Source organism: Papio anubis, chromosome 12 (assembly GCF_008728515.1).
Source record: "Papio anubis isolate 15944 chromosome 12, Panubis1.0, whole genome shotgun sequence".
Lineage (NCBI taxonomy): Eukaryota > Metazoa > Chordata > Mammalia > Primates > Cercopithecidae > Papio > Papio anubis.
In genome coordinates this window covers 112647468-112658207 of record NC_044987.1, presented here as the reverse complement: position 1 = coordinate 112658207, position 10740 = coordinate 112647468, and the positions used below count along the sequence as shown (strand labels likewise).

Below are 10740 nucleotides of genomic sequence, written 5' to 3'. Positions count from 1 at the left end.
TGAGGCCTCCTCTGGCCCCCCTCCACCCTGAAACACCTTTCCTGTTTTACTTTTTCCTCCATAAAAACACTGTCACCGTATCCACCGCACTACAACTGCTGTGTCTTTTTTCTTTGCTCCCCACAAGAGTATCAGCCTCAAGGAGGCAGGAATTTTTGTACTGAGTTCCCTGCTGTGACCCCAGAACAGGGATAGTTTCTGACATGTGCTGAGTGTTCAACAAATTCTTGAACGCATGACTTCTAGTATCCTTTAGAAATACCTTTTAAAAACCAGACCATCACACCCCTACCCTCCGTGAAAGACCAAGTCTGCAAAAACAGGAAAATTAACTATGTTTGTCTAGATAGAGCCCTTTGCTGAGGGAGATGAAGTTAACAGTCGGCAAGACCGAGGATGTCCAGAGAGCCCTGTGGCCCGGCGTGGGTGAGGCACGGGTGCTATCCCAGCCCTGACACCTCCATGCTGTTGACTTTGGGAGGACCCCCTTCTCTGGGCCTTGGTCCCTACGTAAATAACGAAGGAGTTGGAGCAGCAGACTCATGGGAGGGGAGGAAGGAGAGAAATCCCTGCTATGAGAGATGCAGAGGGAAGACAGGACCTCATCAGCCAGGGGTGACTTTTATTTGAAGGCAGAAAACACCCTATTTGGGGGTTCGTTTATAATCTGCAACAGTTTTGTTTTTGTTTTTAAAAAAGGGGAAAAAAGAGAAAAACCAGAACCCAAAGGGCCTAGGAAGGAAAGAAGGGTAGTGGGTCCACGTCAGGCTGGGGTCAGGCCACATAGGGGAAGCGGAGCAGCAGCCCTTCGTGAGGCTCCAGTTTCAGGTGTTCCAGCTCAAGCGGGGAGCCCTCCTCACGGCCTGGCTGGGTGCTGAGCACAAGGTCAGCCTTGGTTGGCAGGCTGGCGCTGGCGGGCAGGTCGGAGGCCTGCAGCCCAGCCGAGAGGCCCACATCCCCAAAGTTAAGCACTACCAGAAAACGCTCATTCTGGTCCCAGTGTCGGATATAGGAGAAGAGTCCAGGCCCAGAGGAGAACGTATGGAAGTCCCCATGCAATAGGGAGCGCTCCTTACTCCGCTGGTCACTCAGCTGCCGGAACAAGGAAAGGAGGGAGCCAGGGTCTTCACTCTGGCCCTAAGAATGATAAACACATAGCGGAAGCATGTGAGAGGGTCCCCGGTACAGACGTCTACAAGCCCAGCTGCCCTCCCCTGGTCATGTTCTACCCATCTAAAACTCTTACCTTCACAGTCATGTTGGCACTTACAGCCCCTGGGATGTCAGGGAAGCTGGACTCATCCCACAGCATGACTGGAGCCTCCACAGGCTGAAATGCAGAGAAAATAGGACTTAAAAAAGGCCTGGGGTCAGGCATGGGGGCTCACATGTGTAATTCCAGCACTCTGGAAGCCCAAGGCAAGAGGATCGCTTGAGCCCAGGCATTTGAAACCAGCCTCAGCAAAATAATGAGCCCTGATCTCTACTACAAAATTTTAAAAAATTAGCTGGGTGTAGTGTCCCTATAGTCCCAGCTACTGGGGAGGCTGAGGAGGGAGGATCACTTGAACCCAGGAATTTGAGCTTGCAGTGATCCATGACTGCACCACTGTACTCCAGCCTGGGCAACACAGTGAGACCCTGTTTCAAAAAAAAAAGCCCTGGGCCCACTGTCCCTTATCCCTCTTCCCATTCCCATCCCATCGATATATAACCTCCCCTACTCATGTCTGGCTTTTTTTTTTTTTTGAGACGGAGTCTTGCTCTGCTCAGGTTGGAGTGCAGTGGCTCGATCTTGGCTCACTGCAACCTCTGCCTCCTGGGTTCAAGCGGTTCTCCTGCCTCAGCCTCCCGAGTAGCTGACTATAAGGTGCTCGCCACCACACCCAGCTAATTTTTTTGTATTTTTAGTAAAGACAGGGTTTCACCATGTTGGCCAGGCTGGTCTCGAACTCCTGACCTCAAGTGATCCACCCACCTTGGCCTCCCAAAGTGCTGGGATTACAGGCATGAGCCACCACGCCCGGCCTGGCTAACTTCTGCTGCATGAGTGAGGCAGGCTCCCACCTCAGGGTCCTCACACATACACTGTTGCGCCCCAGCTGAGAGCTCCCAGATGACTGCCAGCCAGCTCTCTCACTTCCCTCAGGTATCTGCTTGGTTATCTTACCAGGTCTCCCATGGCTGCTCTCTCTAAAACAAGCCCCATCATCCCCTAGTCTCTAGGCTACTTACCCTGCCTTCTTTTGCATAGCACTGATCAGCAGCTGGCATTTTATTTAGGCATATCTAGTTATCTAACCACCTCCAGCTCTCTTGTGCAATGCTGTATCCTCAGCGTAACAGATAAAAATTATTCTATAAACATCTGTGGAATAAATGAATAACTGGTTCTATAAACATCGTGCTGATGGCAGGGTGCAGTGGCTCGCACCTGTAATCATAGCAGTTTGGGAGGCCAAGGTGGAAGGATCACTTGCGCCCAGGAGTTTGAGACCAGCCTGGGCAACACAGTGAGACCACACCTCTACAGATTTTAATAATTAGCTGTGGCCAGGCACAGTGGCTCACATCTGTAGTCCCAGCACTTTGGGAGGTCAGGGCAGGCAGATCGATTGAGCCCAGGAGTTGGAGACCAGCCTGGGCAACAACAGTGAAACCCTGTCTCTACAAAAATTAGCTGAGCGTGGTGGTGTGCGCCTGTATTCCCAGCTACTTGGGAAGCTGGGAGGCAGAAGTTGCAGTGAGACATAATCGCACCACTGGAATCTAGCCTGAGCAACAGAGCAAGACCCTGTCTCCAAAAAAATATTAGCTGGGCATGGTGGCACACACCTATCTATGGTACATATCCCAGCTACTCAGAAGGCTGAGGTGGGATGATCACTTCCGCCTGGGAGGCGGAGGCTGCAGTGAACCAAGATCATGCCACTGCACTCCAGCCTGGGCAACATAGTGAAATGTTGTCTTTAAAAAAAAAAAGTCGGGCATCAACAGTAACCCTGTGTCCAAAGCTTGCGAATGCCTTTGTAGTAGTATCCCACCATGTATTTCTTTCTTTTTCTTTTCTTTTCTTTTTTTGAGAAGGAGTCTTGCTCTGTCACCCAGGCTGAAGTGCAGTGGCGCAATCTCAGTTCACTGCAACCTCTGCCTCCTGGTTCAAGTGATTCTCCTGCCTCAGCCTCCTGAGTAGCTGGGACTACAGGCGTGCACCACCACGCCTGGCTAATTTTTGTATTTTTAGTAGAGACTGGGTTTCCCCATGTTGGCCAGGCTGGTTTCGAACTCCTGACCTACGGTGATTCACCCGCTTTGGACTCCCAAAGTGCTAGGATTACAGGCACGAGCCACTGTGCCCAGCCACTGCCATGTACTTCTCCACTTATTTGTCTGGCTCCCTCACTAAGCTATGAGCTTCCGAGGGCACAGAGTCTAGCACAGTACCCACTGTCCAAAGAATAAAGGAATGAATAAATGAATGGTGGCTACCATAGCAAACATCTGCCAGGTACCAGGCATTACCATTAAAAACATGCCCTCATTTAATGCTAATCACCCTTCAAGAAATGCAGTAACACAAGGGATGACCAAAATTCAGAAAGGTAAAATAATCTGCCCAAAGTCACACAGCTACCCAAATACTGCCTAGGAATCAAATGCGTTTTCACCCCAAGGCTCACGTCTATCTGCCGCCATCCCCAGAATCATCATAAGATGGAGAAACAACCTCCCTGTGATAGACAGACAGCAAGCAGTACCTGTCCAGGAAGGGCAGCCGCCTTCAGGCCAATCTCATCCCCGTAGCTGAAAACAGGGGTCCCTGGCAGGGTGAAGAGCATCAGCTGGTAGAGTCGGAGAAGTTGAGCCGGCAAGAAGGAAGTCAGGAGCCCTGCCTGAGACAACTACAGGGAGAGACACTCCGGTGAGCCCCATAACCCACCTCTGCCTCCGTCTCCCAGCAACGCTTTCTTCTCCCATCTGCCCCCTTTCCCACCAGCATAGTACTCACACTCCAGCTGCACCAGCGATTGCCAGTGGCATTCAAATACTGTGTGACTAGGGATTTTGTATGCTCCCCAGTAAAGCTGGAATCAGACAGGTATGAGCTGGTCAACAGCAAGTCTTTGTTGGATTCGAGTAGGCTCACGATCTGCTGAAGGTCGGAGGAGTTAGTCCCTGCAATCAAGAGCCTGCAGAAGGGAGGGAGGGGGTCAAGGTTAGTATAAGAAAGAAAGAACGGGGCCGGGCGCAGTGGCTCACGCCTGTAATCCCAGAACTTTGGGAGGCTGAGGCGGGCGATCACCTGAGGTCAGGAGTTCGAGACCAGCCTGACCAACATGGAGAAACCCCGTCTCTATTGAAAATACAAAAATTAGCCGGGCGTGGTGGCACATGCTTGTAATCCCACCTACTCGGGAGGCTGAGGGAGGAGAATCACTTGAACCCGGGAGGCGGAGGTTGCGGTGAGCTGAGATCGTGCCATTGCACTCCAGCCCAGGCAACAAGAGTGAAGCTTCATCTCAAAAAAAAAAAAGAAAGAAAGAAAGAATAAAGGTAAAGAAAGAATAAAGGTAAAGAAAGTTCTCTAGACTAGGAATCCCCCCTTCTTAGGCCTAGCACTCCACTGAGGGGTTCCCACAATGGAACTCAGTCAGCAGAATGGCACCCGCACCCACCTATCTTCACTGAAGCCCTTGGTGATGTTTTCCCACTCAGCCAAGAATGAGGATGCATCCTAGAAAGAAAAAAGTAGAATCAAGGAACAGGGAATATTACTAGGCTCTGGCTGAGTCCCTCTGTTCTCGCCCAAGCTTTGTCCCTAATGTGGAAAGGGAACTCACCTTCAGATTCTCTATGTCCCGAACCTGGAACCCATCCACGCCAAGTTGCAGCCAAAACTCCAGAGCATCCTATACGAGACAGAAGAATAGAGGACAGACATCAATTCTTAGGAAAAGGCTCAGAAAATTCCAGCCCACACTAAACCTCACCCACCCCACACTTCCCCGGGAGCTGGGGAGAGAGGCCTGTGCCTTGCCTCTGTCTTCCCCACCTGCACTACAAAGGTTTAGCCCTTGGACCCTTCCAGTTCTACCCTTCCAATGATTTTCTTAGTGCTACAGCATTTTAGTTCTCTATTCTTGCCTCTGGCAAATCACACAGCTTCACCTTTGAAAGCTACAGAAAAGGCACCAGAGAAAAAGTACATCCATAAACAAAACTTCGTTTAACACTTAGCATTGGAATGTTAGTGTATCTATTTTAGAGATGAAGAAACAGAGAAGCAAGGAGACACGTCCACGGTCATTCACAATCAGTGAGCAGCAGACAGGATCTAAAATGTCAGTCAAGATGGCCCCTCTCCCAGTTTCCTGAGGTCTGGGGAAGGTGTGAGCACAATAGCTGCTCAGAGCAAGGCCAAGGATGAAAGATTGAAATTCAAAGCACAGCCCCAGGGCAGTTTAGATTTGAAAAGAGGCCAGTGCTGCAGAATGGAATCCTGGCAGTCATCCTGCACACACCACAGAACTTCACCCTCACTCTCCTATTCTTCCCTTTCTCTGGGCCATGTACCCTCTCCTCTGGTCTCCATTTCCATCTGAGACCCTCACGCCAAACCATCCAAAAACATTCCCTCATCAGCATCTTTTAACAGGTCCCCTAGTAACTGGCAAGGCCTAAACTGGATGATCCCAGGGTCCTACCCAAATGCTGGGAGTCTAGACTTCTATCTTAGAATCACAGCTACCAGCAGGGTCAGTATCTGCTTCCATTTTTGTTCTACCCATGCGGAACATGTCAGTGTCCGAGGACCCAGACATCAGGAGCTAGGGTAACATTCGAAGTCCTACTCCTAGCCTGCTGAGCATAGATTTGAGCCTATGGCAAATTAGATACCTTGCTGGTTATACAGGGAATTGGAAAACATCTATAAAATCCTTGGCACAGTCCCAGACACATAGAGTGTCCCAGTGCTTATCATTTCAGACTGGGCTCTATTCCAAATACATCAAACAAGAACTGGGAAACCAGTCAGGACAGGATTCCCACAGAGAAAGGGCTTCCTCTCCCAAAAGAAAGAAAAATCAAACTTCCAGACTGACATCTGAGAAGGTCCCTTCCTGTCACTGTCTCATCCTCAGAGTCAAGGAAATAAGAAAAATAAGAGGTCAGAAAAGGAACAAGAAAAACAGGTGTGCTGTTGGCCTATCCGTTGGCTATAGGAGGAGGCATTCCTGCTTGGTCCCAAGGAGCAAAGGGACCCTCAGCTGCAGCCAGGCTGGGTCTACAGGGCTTGCTGTGAAAGGACCATTCCAGCCCCAGCATCTGATTTCCACCAGCCATCAGCTCCAACACTCACCTTCACCTTGGTGGCCACACTGTCAACTTGGGTGGAGAACCACGAGTTCTCACCCCGGTAGTTGGGAGTGAGGTCCAGAATGACACGGATGCCTAGAATAATGGAGGAAGACGCAGTTATGAGACAGTCTATGAGTTAAGGGGAAACAAGGAAATCACAAATGCAAGTCACTGAGTGTTTCCTATCTATTATTTGGTACAAAAGCTTGAATTTGAACCCTGGCAAAATTCATTCCATTGAAACAGATGTGAGCAAGGAAGGGCCTTAAGATACAGGAAGGCAGGCCAGGCGAGTTCAAAACCAGCCCGATCAACATGGTGAAAATCGTCTCTACTAAAAATATAAAAATTATCCCGGTGTGGTGGCACATGGCTGTAGTCCCAGCGACTCAGGAGGCTGAGGCACGAGAATCGCTTGAACCCCAGAGGAGGAGACTGCAGTAAGCTGAGATCGCTCCACTGCACTACAGCCTGGGCGACAGAGTGAGACTCCATCTCAAAAAAAAAAAAAAAAAAGATATTGGAAGGCAGAAAGTTTATAGTGCAGAGAAGTGGCCCCTGTGTTCCCCACTCCCAAAGTGAACCTTTTTAAACATGTGTCTATACTGAGTTGTAAAACAATATTTGGGATTCTTCCCCCGCAAAGAACCTACTGTTTTATAAGTTTAAAACCACTGGTTTAGTAAATATCTACATTTTGCAAATAAAGGCACTAAAGCCCAGAAGTTAAATGACCTGCTCAAGATCCCACAGCCAAATAGAAAGCCCCCAAACGACTGGACAAATCCATTTTGGGCTGAAGACTAACAAATCTCCCCTCTACCTGTTTTAGGAAAACTCAGAGCTAGTTAGTAGGAAACGCGACAAAAGTTCTATCCTACTTTTCCTCTGGCCAAGTCCTTTCTAGCTGTTTCCCTGGGAACCCCAAGATACCCACTCTTTTTTTTAGCCGATTGCAAGAGACTGTCAAAATCTTCCTTGGAGCCAAAATTGGGGTCGATCTGCTGCAAGTTGGTCTGAGCGACATCGTCCTTCTGGTTCTTGTGAAGTGGGCCCAGCACAAGGCCCTTCACCTTCAGAGAGCTCAGGTAATCGAGACGCCCCTTCAGACCTGAAATGGGGGGCTGGGTTAACAGGTGAGGCCCCTCTGAGGGGCCCCTGACCTCCCCACTCTCCCTTCTCCCAAAGCCTAAGGATGGGACGGGAAGCGGGGAGGGGGGAGAGGGGGTGATGGGGAGGCGAGGCTGAATCACGAGACTCAGAGGAGCTGATGTAAGGACTCCTGCACATTACTTGAGAAACCGGTTGCAACTGGCTTCTGGCGCCGCGGGGAGGGAGGACGCTGAGTCACCCACCCTCGTGACAGAGTGAGGGGCGGGTCGGCTTTCTTCAAAGAAAGGAGGGAAGGGCAATGTGCCGGGGAGGGGGTGGGGGAAGAGGGAACGGTCGTCGGTACCGGATGGAGGGGAGAACCATCTAGATCGTCTGGAGACAGGGGAGAGGGTCGGTGCAGGCCACCAGATTCAACCCGGGGCACCCGGGGCGGCGGCGCGCTGCACTCACCCGCCAAGTTGCCCGAGCCGTGGCCCTGGAAGGCCTGAAGGTCGCCGATGCGGTAGAGGGCGCCCGTGTGCCACCACTTCTGCGCCGGTAGCTCGCGACAGCGCGGCGCCCGCACGATTATGACCACGGCACCCGCCAGCATGCCGAGCCAGCCGAGCCAGAAGAGCAGCAGCAGCACCCAGCGGGTACGCACCCAGCCGGGACTGCCCGCCACCTTCAGCAGCTCCTCCTTGGACAGGCCCGTGAACTTAGCGGCAGCTGCTGCCTCCGCCTCGTCTTCCGCCACCTTGATCTTCACCAGACCATTCTTCTCGGCTCCCACCACGGCCATGGCAGCCCCAGACGCCGCGTTCATCGGCTGCTTCTCGGGTTCTAACTCATTCAGCTCCACCTCCTTCATATCCACCTCGGTGTCCTGGCTCATGGTGCCTGCAGAACCGGCGACACGACGAAGCTTGAGGTCAGATGGTGGCTCAACCCCTGCCCGGACCCTCGGACCCAGAACGGTCTCCCGGCCTGTGTGCCTCCGCGCAGCTTCGGCTACTGCATCTGCTCAGCAACAGGCGCGGCCTCTGGGAAGGGGCAGCGGAGCCCCGCCCCGGCCCGCCCCTTAAGGTGGAACCTCAGGGACTGCCCCAGCCGTGGGCGGCTCAGAGTAGTAAAGTCAGGAACACGCCTCCGACAGTACTTCCTGCGTCGTCCAATTTCTCATCTCCAACTTGTCTAAACCTAAGGTTCTTTTCAACCTGACTCTGGGAAGGCGTGGCACGGAGCCACCTTTAAGTGGACGAGGCCTGTGATCCTCGCCCAAATCCCGAGGCCCCTCCAGTGTCCTTTAGGCCTTACCGCTCCCAAAGGCCCCTCTTCTTCCGTTCCGGCAGGCTAGTAACTACCCCAACACCATCCTCCATTTGCCCCTGGTTCACCGCCGGGTTTTCCCAACTTCGCATGGCTCCTTGCGCTGTCAGAGGCAGCCAGTCGCAACTTCTGCCTTTTCCCCCACCAAGGTTTGCCCTCTCAGGCCTCTGGGACTTGGCGCTAGACCTCTGCTTCCATGCACGGCTTACTCCCACTCGTTTTTCAAGACTCATCTTGAATTTATTTCAAGTAATTCCTCATGCAGCAACTATTTATTGTGTACTCACTACAATACTTTGCTTTGTTAACTTTATTGAATTAACAAGAATCCAGTCTTCTTCACAGTACTTTAAAATGAACAGTTTGGGCAGGAGAGTTGAGGTAGACACCCCCCTTCTTATCCTACCCCACCCCCAGCTGCTAGCACCTGGATGTTTGGCAACTAGGAATCCAGAAGAGACTGATAGGGCTGTAACGAACATAACAGAGCTAGGTCTCAGAGGCATCCACCTTCTTCCTAGAATAGACCAGAAGATGCCATGGCCAGACTCTTTCCCACCTTGCAAGGTCTATCACGGTCATCCCAAACTCCCCCACGGTCCTGTCTCCCTATCACTTCACTATGTTAGGCCTTGGAGGCAGCTGATACTGCAAAGGCTTTGAAGAAGCCTAGAATTCCCTCCACAAGGTCCTTGGATTGAAGTGGGGCAGAGAAAAGGTTCACAGCAGGAAACCACCGGACATCAACAGCATGAGGTGCCAACACTCTCAGGAACTCCTCGTTCCTAAACGGTGCCAGCTGGGCTACTTTCAGAGAGGAGCTGGAGGAGACCGGTTCTTTCGCCCTTTCCCACCTAGGCTGGAAGCCAAGATTGCTGTGTATTTGGAAGAAAGCAAAAGCCAAGGTCTTAAGTAATAGCACAGAGAAAAGGATCATTTTCTGCTGGTCCCCTCTGCAACACCAGGCAGCTATCCTCATCCCCACCCTAGGAACAAGGGGTGCAGGGGGCAGCCCCTGGGAGAAGGCGAGCAAGTGGGTTCAGATCAGTGCTCAAAGATGATAAGAGGTCCAAGGTGCCCTGCATGTGCCAGATAAGAAGTGCCAACCAGAGGTTCTGAATGGACTTTATCTCGAGCACAAATGCTCAAGGCTGGGCGCAGTGTGACTCATGCCTGTCACCTAGCCCTTTAGGAGGCCAAGGAGAGAGGATTTCTTGAGGCCAGGAGTTTAAGACCAGCCTGGACAACATATTGAAACCCAATTTCTAAATAAATAAATACATTTTAAAATTATCTGGGCCTGGCTGGGCATGGTGCCTCACACCTGTAATCCCACCTGCTAATCCCTGTAATCCCACTTCTTACGCTGTGGCATGAGAATCCCTTGAACCCAGGAGGTAGAGGTTGCAGTGAGCCGAGAATGGGCCACTGCACTCCAGCCTGGGTGACACAGCAAGACTCTGCCTCAAAAAAACTAACAGGCCAGGTGTGGTGGCTGACACCTGTAATCTCAGCACTTTGGGAGGCTGAGGCTGGCAGATAACTTGAGGTCAGGAGTTCATGACCAGCCTGGCCAACATGGTGAAACCCCATCTCCACTAAAAATACAAAAATTAACTGGGTGTGGTGGCACGTGCCTGTAGTCTCAGACTTGGAGGGGTGAGGCATGAGAATCGCTTGAACCCGAGAGGCAGAGGTTGCAGTGAGCCAAGACTGCGCAGCTGCACTCCAGCCTGGGTGACAGAGTGAGACTCTGTCTCAAAAAAAAAAAAAAAAAAAAATCTGTGACTGGTGATGTGTCCCTGTAATCCCATGAGGTGCCAACATTCAAGGGAAGCAAAAGCAGGAGGATCACTTGAGTCCAGGAGTTTGTGAGGCTGCAGTGAGCCATGGTGGCACCACTGCTTGCCAGCCTAGGAGACAGAGCAAGACCTCAGAACAAGGTTGAGAACTGTGGGG

At 51.5% G+C, this 10740-nt stretch overlaps 1 protein-coding gene across 2 annotated transcripts in view; it reads right to left on the bottom strand.

Moving 5' to 3' along the window:
- Positions 1–602: 602 nt before the first annotated feature.
- SLC3A2 (solute carrier family 3 member 2) overlaps positions 603–10740 on the bottom strand; it is a 31676-nt gene continuing 21538 nt past the window's right edge. The window contains exons 4-12 of one of the 2 annotated variants that reach the window (XM_021925637.2): positions 7924–8352; positions 7298–7471; positions 6362–6453; positions 4842–4910; positions 4677–4735; positions 4010–4190; positions 3759–3902; positions 1247–1330; positions 603–1137 (exon numbers count right to left, since the gene is read on the bottom strand). In XM_021925637.2, coding sequence (XP_021781329.1) covers positions 775–1137; positions 1247–1330; positions 3759–3902; positions 4010–4190; positions 4677–4735; positions 4842–4910; positions 6362–6453; positions 7298–7471; positions 7924–8352 — 1595 coding nt within the window. In that variant the 3' untranslated portion in view covers positions 603–774. Of the gene's footprint in view, positions 1138–1246; positions 1331–3758; positions 3903–4009; positions 4191–4676; positions 4736–4841; positions 4911–6361; positions 6454–7297; positions 7472–7923; positions 9926–10740 lie in introns of those variants that run through there. The other variant, XM_031653649.1, reaches the window with a different exon arrangement.